General features: G+C 49.1%; 2 protein-coding genes across 6 annotated transcripts in view; one reads left to right on the plus strand and one right to left on the minus strand.

Moving 5' to 3' along the window:
• Positions 1-6,688, plus strand: part of SYNE2 (spectrin repeat containing nuclear envelope protein 2) — a 306,555-nt gene extending 299,867 nt beyond the window's left edge. For all 4 annotated transcript variants that reach the window (XM_079769558.1, XM_079769560.1, XM_079769561.1 and 1 more), the window contains 7 exons: positions 333-535; positions 1,467-1,667; positions 2,804-2,932; positions 3,984-4,175; positions 4,921-5,007; positions 5,391-5,440; positions 5,689-6,688. In XM_079769558.1, the coding sequence (XP_079625684.1) occupies positions 333-535; positions 1,467-1,667; positions 2,804-2,932; positions 3,984-4,175; positions 4,921-5,007; positions 5,391-5,440; positions 5,689-5,911 (1,085 nt within the window). In that variant the 3' untranslated portion in view covers positions 5,912-6,688. The remainder of the gene's footprint in view (positions 1-332; positions 536-1,466; positions 1,668-2,803; positions 2,933-3,983; positions 4,176-4,920; positions 5,008-5,390; positions 5,441-5,688) is intronic.
• A 128-nt stretch (positions 6,689-6,816) lies between these two features.
• Positions 6,817-16,658, minus strand: part of ESR2 (estrogen receptor 2) — a 49,496-nt gene continuing 39,654 nt past the window's right edge. For both annotated transcript variants that reach the window (XM_079769576.1, XM_079769577.1), the window contains 2 exons: positions 15,327-15,507; positions 6,817-13,900 (listed from right to left, as the gene is read on the minus strand). In XM_079769576.1, the coding sequence (XP_079625702.1) occupies positions 13,717-13,900; positions 15,327-15,507 (365 nt within the window). In that variant the 3' untranslated portion in view covers positions 6,817-13,716. The remainder of the gene's footprint in view (positions 13,901-15,326; positions 15,508-16,658) is intronic.

Genomic DNA, 16,658 nt, shown 5'->3' on the forward strand with positions numbered 1-16,658 from the left:
GCCCTGACCTGATCATCACAGACCAAAGGAGAAAGGGCCGTAACTACAGCACGAACTCAAACTGAAATGCTGAACTTGGGACCAGACCACATACTGGTCACACACGGGGTCTCCTACCCAGCGAGCTGCCTCCCCCCAGCCTCGGCGGGAGTGTGGTGGCTGTAGCCTTGAGCCAGAGCCAGGGAACCGTGCCCTTCCTCACTCCGGGGAAAGGAAGGACTCCCCAGTGCTGAGCCTCAGCAAAGAGCATCCCCTACAGGTCTTATCACTCTGACCCTGAATTAGTTGGAGGCAGAGAATTCTGTTTGCATAGTTGCTGCTTTTTATTCCAGGTGCCTTTGACAGATGGGAGCTGATTCAAGCACAGGAACTTCGGAAGAAACTCTTAATGAAACAAGACTTGCAACAGCTGAACGCTGATGTCAATGACACCATCACCAGGCTGAAAAACACCGAAGCAGAGCTGGAAACGTTAAAGACGGCCAAGCCTCCCTCTGGCGTCCACGAACTGGGACTCAGGGTGAAGAAACTGAAGGTGAGGCGGAGGGATGCAGGATGCAGAGTGCGCCTGCCAGTGCTGGCTGTGCTGACCGAACAGACCAAGTCTGTCAGGGGTGTGTGCTGGCCGTCCCTCTCTTCCATTTCACGTCTGTAGCTGGCAGGGACATGGATGCAGATCTTGGTCTTCATTCAGAAGAGCATCTACAGATGGACCCAAAGCCCAGGGCAGTGCTGGGCAGGTGTTGCTCAGATGCCCAGTGCTGGGAAGTCTGACTTCAGAGGCACCTGCCGGCTCTTGCAGAGGTGCTAGTGGCCACTGAGGCAGCTTAAAAACACCCTTCCAGCCTGTGTGCGGTCCAGGCTGGTAGTGGAGCGCTGGGCAGGGGGAGGACCAGCTCACCTGCTGCTGAATTCGGCGGCCTGATCTGGTTACTCTGCTACACAATTAGGATTTGTCAGCCACACAGTCAGTCTTCCCCCTACGGGAATGCCTGGCCAGGGACCAGGGAGGGGCATGAGCCTGTGCTCCTAAGAGGACCCAGGGCAGGGGGCAGGCAGCCTTCGTGTTTGTACTGTGGTTTCATTGTGCATTGAGGTATCGGGTGAGCCTTCATCCTAAGGAAGAGCACTTCTGTGTAACTAAGTGTACTTTATCTGGAAGCCTTTTTAAATCTGATCCAGAAGGGTTAAGCCAGCCAGAGCTCAGCAGGCCCGGCTGAGCTGGCCTCTGGTTGAGCTGGCCGGCCAGGAGACAGGCCTCTGCTCTCTGCCCAGCGGCCAAGTGCACTGACCTTGTAAGGCAGCTTCTTCACCTGACGCTTCCCAGCCAGTCATAGGCGAGGTCGCCCTGTTTCTGTGGCCTCGGCGTGGGGAAGCGTTTGGAAGATCTGTTCCCACGGAGGTTCTAAGTGAACCCCACACCACCCTCTTCAGAGTGCCTCACCCAGCCTTTCCTTCTGCGGTAGGAGATCCTGAACGCCTTGGACACCTACAAGGCTTTGGTGGTCTCTCCCAACGTGAGCAGCAAGGAGTTTCTGCAGACCGGGAGCAGCGAGTCCAAGGAGCTCCATGAGAGCGTGGGCCAGCTGCGGCTGCACTGGGACGCGGCGTGGGCTGCGGCGGAGAGCTGGAGAGAGGGCTTGCGGCAGTCGCTCATGCAGAGCCAGGTACGCCACCACAGCGGGTGCCCAAGGCCCAGTCCCGGGCACAGCCAGGCCCACGTGGGTGGGAGGGGCGGATATTTTTATCGTCGGCAGGCTGCTGTGGCACAGCCAAATGTGTCTTATGTTAGGAAACCTGTGCTTGACCATTTGTTTCTGAAGAGGCCCACCTGCTGTCGCACAGCCTGACGCTTGCCCTGGGTCTCCTGCTCTGTGGCCCAGGCCACTCATCGTGTGAGGGTTTCAGCAAGCATGCCAGGGGTCAGAAACGCCACTCCAACATTGCCCCGTCTCTGTCCTTTTGTCAGGAAGGCTCCTGGCCCTGGAACAAGGAGCAGTTTGACCTGCTCCACAGCCTTAGTAGCTGTGTAACTTTGGGCACATCATTGAACCTTCTGGACCTCAGTTTTCTTATCTGAAAAACTAGAGGCCCGGTGCACAAAATTCATGCACGGGTAGGGTCCCTAGGCCTGGCCAGCGGTCAAGGCCGAACAGGGCCTTCCGGCTGCTGGCTGGGTCCTTCCCCAGCTGCCGGCTGCTGGCCAGAGCCTCCCTTTGTTCCACACCGCCCCCTGGTGGTCAGCGCATGTCATAGCGAGCAGTCGAACTCCCGAGGGGACACTTTGCTTATTAGCCTTTTATACAGGGAGATGGGAATAATTTTAGTGCCTCCCTCACAGGATTCTTTTTAGGACGGTATGCTTGTAGTCTTAGCCCAGCACCCGACACATATTAAATGCTCAGACCATGTTACCTCTAACCCCATCATAGGGAGCATGAGCCACCAATAAGCCCACATGCAGCCCTGTCCGTGGTTTATTATATGTCAGGGGTAACCATTCATCCTAAGGAATAGCACTTCTGTGTAACTAAGTGTACTTGAGCCACTGAACCCAGCACATCTGTGTGGTCCTCCTCTGTCACAGCGGGTGGGGCATTCTGAAGCCCCGCCATTGCGTCAGCCCTTTTCACTTGGCAGAGTCCCTCCTGCTTCCTGGAGCTGTGCCCAGTGTTCTCTCCTCCCCGCTTTCCTTGTTTGGGGGCCTTTTATCCACTGGATAGAACAGGAACAGCAGATGACTCTGATGGACTAGACTTCGTTTTATGAGTGGCCAATGCTGGGATGTGTGTTGTTTTTTAAGGACTTCCACCAGTTGAGTCAGAATCTGCTCCTGTGGTTGGCGAGTGCCGAGAGCCGGAGGCAGCAGGCTCATGTCACTGACCCAAAGGCAGACCCCCAGGCTCTCCTGGGGTGCCGGGAGGAACTCCTGGTAAGTCTTCTCCTGGGCAGCTCTGCACCTCCTGGCCTGTCAGGAGTCCTCCCTAGGTAGCCTCACCTAGAGTTTCTGGGAACGGCAGTGCCGATGGGTGTCTAAAGCAGGATGACCTGCAGGGATGAAGAGCCGGGCCCAGAGCAGGAAGTCTTCAAGGCTAAGTTGTTGGGGACAAGGGTGCTTAGCAATATCCTGAGACACGTAAGGCCATTTGAAGCATTTTTCTCCCTTGTGAATACAGCTCATTTGGGAGGAAATCGGATGCACATGGTCCACATGTACGAGTTTCCTTTATCCACTATAGAAAAGTCTTACTTCGTGGAGGTCACTTGTGTTTCCATGTATTTATTTCACGAATGTGTTAACATGAGACCTCATTTGCACTCAAGTTGACATTTTTATCCACATACTTACATGTGGTTTAATTTTAAATATTTAACATTTAATCACCATGCTGGTCATTGTTTAAAAAAACATCGTTGTGCTAAAACCTCTGTAAAGCCATGCTCTGCAGGATAGCTGTGTCCCACAGGACTTTCTGTGGTGACGGAATGTTCTGTCTGCTCTCTGCCTAGTGTGACAGCTACTGAGCCCCTGAAATGGGACTGGTGGGACTGGAAATTAACTTTTCACTTTAATTAATTTAAACTTTAACAGTCTCGTGTTGTCTAGTGGCTACCATATTGGACAGTGAGAGAGCCACATAACCACCCTCAACAATGCAAGCGAATTTGCCAGCTGCCTCTGTATTTCTAAATAGTACACTTAACGATGCCTTTTCTCAATTCATTAGATTTTTCCCTTGTCCTCCTGCCATTAGTGGATAAGGGCCTTGTCTCCCCTCACTTCCTCTGACTCCTCCAGCAACACAGTTGTCTCCAGAATGAGAAGGAATAACAAGGGGCAGGGTGTAGCCAGCTTGCTCTCCAAGGGATGCTGGGCTTGCGGACACAGGCGGGAGGAGCGGGAGGTTCTGGAGTGGAGCACCTGCTCCCGCCGCACCAGCTCCCCTTTGCATAAACCCCGTTTCACACTTGTCTGTCCTTAGCAACTGGAAAAGGAGCTAATGGAACGTCAACCTCAAGTGAACTCCCTACAAGAGATTTCAGACAGCCTTCTCATTAAGGGGCACGGAGAAGACTACATTGAGGCCGAAGAGAAGGTGCACGTCATTGAGAAGAAGCTCAGACGGTTACTGGAGCAAGTGTCCCATGACTTAACGTCCTTGCAGGGAAGCCAGGTGAGTCCCCGGGGGGCTTTCAAATATAAAGATGCCATAGCAGATGCAAGCAGGAAGGACGCAAGCTCACCGTGGGAGTGGCGTCTCGAGGTCATACCCCTCTCTAGCCGTGTGGCCTGAAAACATTACCTAAGCTCTTTAAGCTGTTTTATCGTTTGTAGCGTAAGAGGGATATACCGTAACAAGAGTGCCTTCCTATCAGCAGGGCTGGGCTAATCTAAACAATGCCAATGCTTCTACCATTTCTGCCTTGTGTTCATGTTGAAGACTTTTCTCCTGTGCCACACTTTCAAGTCCTCTTCTCCATCCTGCTCACTCTCCTCTGACCCCTTTCTCATTTGTCTGCTTTCTGGCCTTTAAAATGTGTTCCAGCTCAGAACACCCAAACCGTGGCCCCTCCATTCTAGAGTTCACACTTCCTCCTGTGCAGCAGGACCACGTGGTCTCACTGGCACGTGGTCCCGGCCGCACTTGTGCAAGCTCACTGCCAGCTCCTTCTGTCCCTCTTGCTCCTGCTGACCTCAGCCTCCCCCCACATGTGCTGCGGGTTGTTAATGCAAGAAGTTGGCCTTGTTTACATACATTCCCTTTTGTCTGAAAAAGCCCCTCTTCCGGGAAGATTTGAGCTGGGGGCGGGGAAGGGGTGGCGTGATGAAGACTCTGCATGAAGCACGTTTTTGTGCTGTGGAGACTATTCAGAACCTGTTTCCCTGAATTGAATGGACTCGTGGGGTTTGGATTACAGATCCCAGACCCGTCTCTGCCTGGCCTGGACGAGGTGGATGCTGGAGACGAGCCTCCAGCCGTGTACGTGCCAGCTCCCCCGGCAAAGGTGAGAGCCCTTCCGCTGTGAGAACCACACTGGTTAGTCTCCAAAGCCACTGAGGGGACAGGAACGGGGGACTCCGCGGCCCCCCTAGAGAATGCATGGCGCCATAGACTGCTCCAGCCTGCTGCTCGGTGGGGAAAGGCCTCCTCCAGGTTCCTCTCTGGGACGGTGGCAGGTTGTGAAAGAGGGGAGCCCTCTAACTGGAGGCTTCCCGGTCTCCAGTAACCACAGATCGACAAGCCCAATTCTTACTTACCTCATAGAGCTTCATATCAAACGAATTCTCTAGTCGCCAAGGCTTGTCAGGAAGCCCACCTAAGGAAGGATGTTTCCTCATTGACAGAACTAAAAATTGTCAAGTCGCTAACTGGATTGTTTTCATCCAGGAGACCGGAGCAGAGAGAACTACCAAAGGCAAGAACAGGAAAGCCGGCAGGTAACAGCCCTGAATGCCCCTGTTCACCCACCAAGCTCACCAAGGCCGCGATCAAGGTCTTTGTAAAAACCGGTTTTCTTCCATCTGGAAAGGGCGAGGCTTCCCTTCCAAACCTGAACCCCAGCCGTTGGTCCCATTTTAACCTCAGGTCCTGGGTGTCTTACGTACATGAGCTGGGGGTCAGGAACCGTGAGTGGGTTTTGCCTCCAAGCCTCCCGCTGAGCTCTCTCTACCTTCTCTGTTGCCAGGGTGCCGGGCCCCGCTGACCCAGGCCGCTCGCGGCCGCAGCGCTCCTTCCTGTCCCGGGTGCTCCGGGCGGCGCTGCCCCTGCAGCTGCTGCTGCTCCTGCTGCTGCTCCTGGCCTGCCTGCTGCCCTCCTCCGAGGAGGACTACAGCTGCACGCAGGCCAACAACTTCGCCAGGTCCTTTTACCCCATGCTGAGGTACACCAACGGGCCACCCCCCACATAGAGGCTCAGCCCGCAGCAGCGCCACCACCAGCCTGTGTCCTCGGGAGCCCAGCTCGTGGCCCCAGACCGACCTGTGAGTGACTGAGCGGCAGCACCGCCCAGGGACCTGCTGCGGACGCCTCCCTCCAGGCTCGGCCAGAGAGGACTGGTTTGGGGATCTCTGGGAACCGCAGTTTCCTGAGGAGCCAAGCACTTTGTGGATTCTGACTTATTTGTGAACATTATTAAAATGTAGCTAATATGGTCAGGTGAACAGTCCGTGTTCATCACGTAGTATATGTTCTAGAAACAAGCAAGCAGATTCTGCCTTAGAAATGGTTCAGAAACTCACGTGCACCCTTGGCTGACTGAACAAAACAACCCCATTTTAAATGTTTAGAATGAATTTTACTCCAGTCAGCTGACAGTTCTGAGCTACAGGTTATAAACCAAAATCTTCTGTTCAGTACTTAGGTCTGCTCTTTTATATTGCTTTAAGTTTTTTAAAGAAATTATATTGCATGGATGTGTTGTGCATATTTTTTAACAATGCTGCATCTGTATGAATGTAAACTTTGATTTTTTAAAGAAAAATCAGATTTTAGCTTTGGACTAATGTACAGTAAATGCCAAAATACATACTTGATAGGGGCATTTTTATAAGTTAATTTTATAAGACTTTTCACATTCAAAGTGCTGCTTCAGGTTTTAACTGTTTGGCTACGGGGGGATTGGTACAGATACCTGAAGCTGTTTGTCGTATGTACAACGTTTCTCATTAAAACAAAAAATAGCCACACGTTTGTTGTGCTGGATTATGTTACGAAGCAGCTAAATAGTATGTGTAATCTCCCAGAGAACAAAAATTATTTTTAAACTATTTAGAGGGATTTGTTGGTTTTAGTTCTGAGATACGCTTTATATTCTACTTATTTAACTTTGTACAGAATAATATGAGATCTAGAGACCTACCCCTTTATATGAGGCAGTTACTCAGTGTGTGACCCTGTAGGGAAGGATAATCTCACCCAGATTTCTCTATTCCCAGCTCTCTCCAAAGCAAATAAATAGTGTTTAGCAAACATTATAGGCAAAGCCACCTGCTTTGCATCCAGTCCCACTACCACTGTCTATTTTTCACCTAAATAAAAAGAGGGTGATTAAGTTTCTGAACCAGTTCCTAACCTGCACCTTGGGAGATACCACTGACTCAGCAGCAACCTCAGTCCGCTCTCTCCTCCCAAAACACAAACCTCCGGGGAAGCCAAGGAAGCTCCTCCGCGGAGGCGCCACTTCTGGGGATCAGACACCCCCAGGACGCGGCAGGTCACGAGCAGCTTACAGAAAGGCATCGTCCAAGAGATATGGAGGGAAAGTAACTTCAGGGTCTTTTAATTCTTTAAAATAATTCACCTCTCTGACCAGAGGAGGTGACCACTCTGGAGACCTTTTCTGCCCTTAAGGAGGGACTCCGGTGTGTCCAAGTGGAAAAGGAAGTGTTGTTTGCATTTTAAAGCCTAATTATGCACACCAAGTCTCAGGATAAACACTCACCCCAAGGAAGCCTTCCTACACGAAACTCAGTGTAGCCCCAAAGGTTTGTTAAACCTAATTTGCTTTACACTGTCCTAAGGTTTAGTGTTCCCCACCACAAAGGAACGTTTCATTAAGATAACGTCAGCATGAATGAATTCTTTTTTTTCCCCATCCCTAAAGTGGGGCTTAATACTAAGTGACTCAGATGAGATAATTACAGAAAATCTACCCAAATTTATATATTTATATTTGTGGGCTGCATTTTACTTGAGCACACAGCACCTGTGGTCATAAATCACACGTGTGAGATTAGAGGACGATTAAATTGCTACCATCTAAAAAGCGTTCAACAGCGTAAGTCAGAGATTCTTAACTCTTGAAATTGTACACAAGCATTTGTGTTTATGTACCTTTTTCTAGGAAGAGTATCCGTGGTTTTCATCCAATTCTTAAAAGGCTCTGCAAACCTAAAATAGAATTCAGAATAGAATGGGAACACTGCTTAGCCTAATCCCTGAAAATCCTTATGCTCAACTCCCAACAAACACAGTTTTAAAACCAAAATTATGAAAACCATTTTATTTAGCTTATGTGACATTAAACTTCTTTCTGCAACAGTGCCATAGACAGTGAAGGGACACAGCAAAGAAAAAGCAGTACCTGGAGGAGCCGAAAGCAGATCTCAAAATCTTCTTTCACACAACAAACATTTGTAAAAGGGCCCAAATTTAAAAGCCCGCTAATGGTACAAAGCATTCATCTGAAAAACAATGACAAATGATAGCCAGCCAACAGTCTCAGGTACACAGGGCGACTGAGTAAGGTGACAGGACTGAGCGCCGCAGCAGGCAGACGCGCGCAGAGGAACACCTGCCGGCGCAGAGGCTGTGCGGGTAACAGGCGGTTCTGGGCCGGCATCGCAAGCCTCGGCCCATCAAGGAAACCCACGTCACACAGCAGTGCCTGGCCCACAGATGAATGGGATCCTCGACTCCAAAGCCAGAGAAAGGGTTCTAAGATCACATATCGCAAAGAAGGTATATCTCTAGAGCTGCCACTACAGCCCAAATTCCAGCAACTTGGAGAGCTACAAAGAATAAAAAGCATGTGTTTCACACTACAGGAAACCAAACTCCGCAGGGAAGCATCAGTGCCTAGAAGATGTGAGAATTTTACATGAGGAAACTGGTAAACTTCCAAGAAACTGCACCTGGGGGAAGCAGTAACAGATGAAAGGAGGTGAGGGCAGTACTACCCACTAGCTCAGTGGTCGGCCAACTCATTAGTCAACAGAGCCAAATATCCACAGTACAGTGATTGAAATTTCTTTCGAGAGCCAAATTTTTTAACCTTAAACTTCTTCTAACGCCACTTCTTCAAAATAGACTTGCCCAGGCCGTGGTATTTTGTGGAAGAGCCACACTCAAGGGGCCAAAGAGCTGCATGTGGCTCGCGAGCCGCAGTTTGCTGACCACAGTACTAGCTGATGAGCCCCGGATGGGAGGACTGGAATAACAAAACGCATCTTATTTTTCCCACCTGTCAAGGATGCTATTCTGGCCCTAGCCAGTTTGGCTCAGTGGATAGAGCGTCGGCCTGCAGACTGAAGGGTCTCGGGTTCGACTCCCGGTCAGGGCACATGCCTGGGTTGTGGGCTCGATCCCCAGTAGGGGGCATGCAGGAGGCAGCCGGTCAATGATTCTCATCATTGATGTTTCTATCTCTCCCTCTCCCTTTCTCTCTGAAATCAATAAAAATGTATTTTTTTAAAAAAGGATGCTATTCTGTAAAAGTTCATGTGAACCCCATCTAAGCTGAGAAGGTAGGATCTAAAGGCAATTATAACTTAGCCGTCTCTCCCTTACGCGCTGAGACTCTTCAGATGCAAGTCCTGCAGCCGGGATCATGCTAACCACAAGACAAAATCTGGCCTAAGCTTTGCCGGATGTAGGTTTATTGACCTTGAGCAGGTCAGTTTACCCCTCTGGGCTTTAATTTACACATGTATAAAAGATGGGGCGGAACTTGGTGTCTATAAGGGTGTTCCAGAAATTGGGGCCGGCCCCGCCACAAGCAGGCCCCACTTAAACCAGAGCGGCCATGACTGTCAGGTTGCTTTTAATGAGTGGATTCTGCAGTCTAAATGTATTCTTCCTTAGTTTTCCTTTTAACTAGTTAAACGGCACGGCCTGCATTCAGTTCTGTCACTTATTCCCTGAGTGACCTTGAGCAAGTTTGCTTATCCTCTCTGGCTTCCACAGCCAAAAAGAGAGGACAATGGTAATTGCTATGAGGATTAACTGGATGGATGAGGCACTGAGAACTATGTCTGGCACATAGTAAGTGTTGCTCAAATATTTTAAGGTACTAAACGATGTATTTTTACAATTTCCTTCACATAACCTTTACTATGTTTAGAGAAAACATAGCTAGGGCCTAACTACACCTTAATGTGTGATGGGACAGTGATCCACTGTTTAGAGAAATGTGTCAAATCTTATTTTTTTTAAATGTTTTGTTTCAAAACAGACCTAGAAATGGAAGGTTCACCTTGAAAAGGTGTCAACATACACAAGTCCCTTAGCAAATTTAAATACAACCAAACTCGACTGTCACATGCTAGAAAATGGCTTATATCTATGAATATATAAGATAGCTCTGCCGAGACTTGGAAACTGGTTGCTTTTTACTGACATCTAAAATAATTGTCCTTCCAGCTGAGTTAGCAGGGGAATAATCCAAATAAAGGGTCTCACTGCAGAGCTTTTGATTTTGGGTTTTGTTTTTATACAGTCAGCCTCCAGACCTGCTCTTATTAGGCTGACAAATGATAATCCTCTGTTCCCACTTCAATGTTTCAGGAAAAATCTCTTCAAAATTATTTTAGGGTTGAATCCTTTGTAGGGAGTCCTGGTGGACAACAAGCATGTGACAGGCCAGACCGAGGGGGTATCGTGATGGGGGAGGGAGATGCCGTTAAAACGACGTGTGAAAACTCACAGCGCAGCCCCTGGGGTGCCCACACAGTCCCCCTCAGGCACTGCCAGTTCCCTCCGAGGAACCTGAGTGAACACTGTCCTAATGTCCTCTGTATTGAGAATAGTCCATGGTAATTACATAATTGAAAATTGTCTATATGACTCCATATTAGAACCTCATGCTTGGAAATAAGCCCAAATCTTATTCCCACAAAGTAAGTTTCTCGTATTAAATGATGACTTAAATATCAAAACAGTGGATCACTGTCCCATCACACATTAAGGTGTAGTTGGGCCCTAGCTGGTTTTGCTCACTGGTTAGAGCATCAACTCGAGAACCAAAGGACATGTGGGAAGCAACCAATTGATGTGTCTCTCTCATGTGGATGTTTCTCTCTATCCCTCCTTCCTCCCTCCCATTGCCCGCCCCCCCCCCCCCCTTTCCACTCTCTCTAGAAATCATGGGGAAAATATCCTCAGGTGAAGATTTTTTTTTTAAGTGTAGTTGGGTGGGTTTTTGTTTTTCAATACTCAATTCCTGTTGATAGTTGTCAGCTCCCACTCCCCCTAGTTCAGGGATAGGGAACCGTTTTTCTGCCAAGGGCCAATTGGATATTTATAACATCATTCGTGGGCCATACAAAATTATCAGCTTAAAAATTAGCCTGCTGTATTTGGTCAAACATTTAATTAACCCCTAATGCCTTGGCAAGACCAGACCAAACGATATCACGGGTCTGATACGGCCCTCGGGCTGGACATTCCCCACCCCTGCCCTCGTTAATTCCTTTTAAAGAATGAACTTGAAAACACTGAAACCCTTGCATAGCTATGGGAGAATTTTAAGTTGTCCATGGACCATTTTGGGGGATGGGTACCCTGCAAAAAGACATTTAAAAAGAAAGTGCTATTAAAATAAAATCTTTAAAATGGGCATTGAGGAGTTTACCCAAAACATGTAAAAATGGCATCCTGATCTTGCACGCTGGTTCTTCTTAGAAATGACTGAGAGGCTATTTTTGGAGCAGATGGGCACAGAGACTCAAAACACTTCATCTGAAAGTGGGAAAATGCCCTCGAATATTAAAACAAACAAAAAACGTTAAACTATAGACCATGTTATCTCAACAGCCTACTCGGCCCAGGCCCAGTACCACGCAGGCCTCTCGGGTTGGACTAAATAACCTGTGTCCCCAGCACACGCAAGTGAGGCCTGAGCCGAGAGGAAGTTGCCAAGATGGCACATCCCCCTGAGGCGCTGAGCCCAAATGCCGTGGAAGGCGCAGCCTCGAGAAGCACGCAGGAATATCTGTGAACAGGGGGCCGTGGGCGCTGGTGAGTTTTCCCAAGAGCATGCACTAGTCTGGATCAGCACAGACGTGGCATAGAAAGGTGCTTCATTAGCCACGAGTCCAGCCCGGGGCCTACCTTGGGCATCAATAATCAACCTAAAGACCTTCATTCCATTACCTCATTCTGGGTTTTTTGTTGTTGTTTTGTTTTGCTTTTAACCTGTTATCTCTTTTATAAATACAATTAAGAGAATTTCATCGGCAAAGAATGGTTCAAGGCTAGGCTATCTTCTTTGCCTCCCATCCCCCTCTATTTGTCATGGGGCTTCTAAGCTACTCAGAAGAAGTAAAATTGACCTGGACAACACTGGCTCCCTGGACCCTAAACAATCAAGCTTATTTTGTGTATTGAATCTCACTGAGGCTGTAACATTGAGTCATTAAGAATAATTTCAGACCACCTCAGAATACAGACAATGGTGTGTTCTCTAGATGTCTGCCCCAGTGTTTCTGAAGCAGTTCTGCTCAACTTTTAGTAAAGTTGCACCAATATCAAAATTAAGATGTATTCAAGGTCTCACCAGCAGAAACCAACCTTTGTATCACTGAATTATTCTAATGACTTAGGAAATACAGAGCATGCTAGCCACAGTAAACCTATTTTCAAGAAGAAAATGTGTTTAATCTCATATCACAAGGTAATTTTTTAAAACCACAAAAATCACACATGATTATTTAATTGCTCACTTTCAAAACATAGATGTAACTCATTTTATGCATTCACTATGTTCCTGAAAATTGGTACGAAAATGTCCATTATTAAAAAGTTAAAATTGTAATTTGAGGTGCCTTATCATCATGTCCTATTTATGTTCTGCTTGGAATAAAAACTAATATTTTACTAAGTTTCCATTTCGCCCAGTCTACCATATAAATATTCTGGTATTTCTATTTCACCCAGTCCACCGTATAAATATTCTGATAAGAAAATATTTTAAAAGAGCCCTAGGGTGTAAAGAATTCTTTCTGGCTATAAGTAAGCAATTATTCTCTTCTTTAAGTCGAGTTCACAAACCAGGTCTTGTTCAAGTCGGCACGGTTTGACCCTGAACCTGACACACTGGTTGTTCGCCCTTCCCTGGGACAGGGTGCCTGGCACACACAGCCCTGCCTCCGGGTGGCTGTGGCTGCCCCCGGAAACCATGGCTGCCACCAACACCCACAGGATAGAACCCTATTCCTGCAAACAGCACCTTCCCCAGCACATACACCGGGCCCTTTGGGACAAGGGAGTTTTGTGGAAGGGCAACTCCAGGGGCAGAGAGATTTAAATCTCCACAGTCCTCCACGAACGTGATCACACACACACACACACACACACACACACACTCATGCACACATAATGAGCAGGCTCTCTGCATGCGCATCAGGAGGGAATTAAGAGGGCAGCGAGGTCTGGGGAAGAACCTGGCTCCCATCCCAGCTAGAGCACTGGCTCCCCAGTCACAGTCCCTCTGTCCTTCAGCAGAACAGTGCTGACATCAGTCCTGTGAGGCAGGTGGTTGTCAGCCCTACAATCAAGCGGTCCAGAGAGAGCTTACAAAGGTCTATCCTGAAAGGCAGCGAGGGTCGCACAATAAAGGTCAGTCTACTTCCTACAAGTGCCACATTCTCTCAACCCTTCCAGGCCAGATTCCCACCGTGCATTCCAAAACCTCCAAGATGTTCTTCCCAAAGGGGTGGGGAAAAGATGGAAAGTAAAACAGGGACCACACTGATATCCTATGAGGCCCAGCAAGACAAACTGCATCCCAATGCGCCCCTCGTAACAAGGAAAACTGGCTTTCTCACCCGACTCCTGGGCAGTAGGGAGGTCGGGAGAGGATGGTACAGACCGAGCCCACCGTGACTGAGGAGGGAGCACACAGAAAGACGAAGCCCATCGCGATGGGGCTCACGATCGCACGGGAGCTCACGCTTCAGCCGCCACCTCTGCAGCCTGTTCACCTCAGGGCTGGTCTTCACTGAGACGGGCTCTGAGAGCCCTCTTTGCTCTTACTCTTCTCTGCTGGGCTGCACTCAGACCCCGTGACCAAGGACTTGCACCCATGAAGCGTGTGGGCATTCAGCATCTCCAGCAGCAGGTCATACACTGGGACCACGTTTTTGCACTTCATGCTGAGCAGGTGTTCCATGCCCTTGTTGCTATGGGGACAAGAAGGTATTGAGATTCTGTTCTGTGATGCAGCCCCAGGAACTCAACGTTAAGTCGTGCATACACTCAGACACTCGCACTTCTCTGAGCCCTTTGTTCTACGGCTCTTGCATCTGGCTCCTTCAATAATCTACACTCAAGGGCGAGGACAATGTCCTGTGACCTCGGTGTCCCATCACCCACCCACAATGGCCTGCCAGTGCCTGGCACAGCGTGCAATCGATGCTCGTTGTTTATGGTAGTTACACTCTATAGTCACTAGACACTGGGTTGGCGGATGCTGAACCACTGCTCCTGAGGGAAATGCAGGGTTAGGGTCCTGAGAGCCTTGGGAACACTATACGGCACTTTGGTAGTATGCATGGAGGCCATTTGTGGACAATGAAATCTCCAACCACAAAAATGCAAACACATGGCACTAAAGAGGCCACATGAGGAACACTTGCTGCAGCGTGAAGAAGGCAGAGCATGACCTTGGTTGACCTCAGCTGGGGATGAAAGCACAGGCAACTCAAATGTTTTGCCACTCTGTGACTGTCCCCAAATGATCACGCAAATGCCGTGAGTAATCAATTTGGGAGTTTACAAATCAAGTTTAGCAAGCGGGCAAATTCGCAAATATGGAAACCGGGATTACGATAGACTATCTGTTCTGCAAATGGTTGTGTGCAGAAGGATCATTCAACAGAGGCAGAGGCTGTTCTCATTTCCTAACCCTGGTTAACATTCTTGAGGGGCTTGTGTTCCTCCCCATGGCCCCTAGACTTTCCTCCTATCTCCCCTCTTCCAGCCCCGGGGCAAGCCACCCTCATCCTGGGTGACACAAAGCCACCATGGGACATCACACAGCATTACCGCGGCCCTGCCTTGCAAAGAACTGTGGACTCACCAGTTCTCTTAGGCCTCAGCCTTATGTCCTGGTGCCATCGCAAGGCAAGAACAGCTCTCAGGGAGGGCTTTGTGCACTTCCCCAGATCACAGATCTCAAGAGTTGCTCTAGGAAAGCTGGGTTTAACCTCTTTAAGGAAATGACCTGGGGACTCCAGCCCTGGGTGGTGCAGGGATGGGGGGCAGTTCACTTTAAGGAAGAACCTGCCCCTTTTAGAACTCCATAAACAAGCTAAAATCCCCAGCAACTAAGAATTAGATGAGCCACCACAGGATACCATAAAGATCCTGTAAGGAGCCACGTGACAGTCATTCGGTGCCCACTATGTGCTGACCTTTGGTTACAGGTGTGTGCCCTGATGAAGAACCCCCATTCCCTTTCAGGGCTTCATCTTCCTTTAAGGGCCACATTTCTACCTTATCCACCTCAAACTTGAAAACCCTTTTCCCAAAGCTCTTCACCCTCTGAACATGCGCCCCCTTCCCCGCCATGTACCCAGGAGGGGAAGGGCCCCTTACGGATTGTACCTGGCGTGCCTGACGTGAGAGAGGAGCATCAGGAGGTTAGCCAGGCGGACGGACTGCTGCTGGGAAGGGATGCCGCTCTTGGCGATCACCCAGACCAGAGCATCGGTCACAGCATTCAGCAAGTGAGTCAGCTTCCGGCTGCTCTCGGCCTCCTGAGTTGCTGCAGCTAAAGGGTACATACCTAGACAAAGAATCAAGGCCATGACTCATTGCTCTGCGAAAAGGAAAGAGAAGTTGTGTGCTCAGGCATTAGGCATGCCAACATTCTCCTGAAAGGAGGGCAATGATCAAATGGGTTCTGACATCTGCATGGATAATGGTGTCCCAGGAGCCAGCCCCATGGCTGAATGGGAAGGGTAAGCCTGGCTGAATCTGGCCCAGCATTGTGGCCTTGCCTCGAAAATGTATCCAACCATTATATGGTGTGTGTCATTTGCATGAACAAATCCTATATAATAAAAGCATAGTATGCAAATTGCCCCCTCGCCCAGGAGTTTGTCTGGGAGTTTGACCAGGGGGCGGGGCTGGCTAGGGGAAGGGAGGGAGTACCTGGCCGGCAGCTGCTAGGGACCCTACCAGTGCACAAATTTCATGCACTGGGCCTCTAGTACACATATAAAGATGGTCAGAAAGTGAGAGTAAGTATACTCTTAGCCCCTGGAGAGCTCTTCATTAAGGGGGGTTTAATAAACATAAACCGCTGACCACTGGTACACAGCTTCTCCCCCCCAGCCCCTCATGTGTGCCATGTGTAGTCAGTCACGGTAGGCTCACCGCCACCTCTGTGCAGGCCATCACATCCAACCTCTGGTGGCACCTTGCTGGGGACAGGAAGACCACCAGTCTGGAGTCAACAGACCTACTTTATATCTGCTGTCTGTAGCTCTCTGACCCCAGACCAGTTTCCAGCTCCTCCAACCTCACCTCCTCATTGAGCAAAGCTTGCAGACACATGTCTGCTGAGGTCTCCACAACCTTCCCACCAGGTGCCCTGTGTTTAATTCTCCTCTGATGCTAGGATCTGAGATACTGTAGCTTTGCAAAATAGCAGCTCAGGTAGATCTCCTTCCCTCCACCCCATCCCCAACCTCTGACTCCCTGATTCCTGGAAGCAGGAAAATAACTAGCTTCTCTTCCAGATTTTCAATTTCAATCTATAAACAGCAAATATATGAAACCAACAGGGGAAATGCCAACCTTTGACTGTAATGAGAATGAAGGATGGTTGGTACTCCATCACCCACCAAATCTGTTTTGGCAATTTTTGTTCTCTAATTTTATTGGCATTTTCAGTCTAATTAAGGCAACTCAGTTCAATTAAGGCAAGGGACA

Source organism: Cnephaeus nilssonii (genome assembly GCF_951640355.1).
Source record: "Cnephaeus nilssonii genome assembly, chromosome: 4".
NCBI classification, from domain to species: Eukaryota; Metazoa; Chordata; class Mammalia; order Chiroptera; family Vespertilionidae; genus Cnephaeus; species Cnephaeus nilssonii.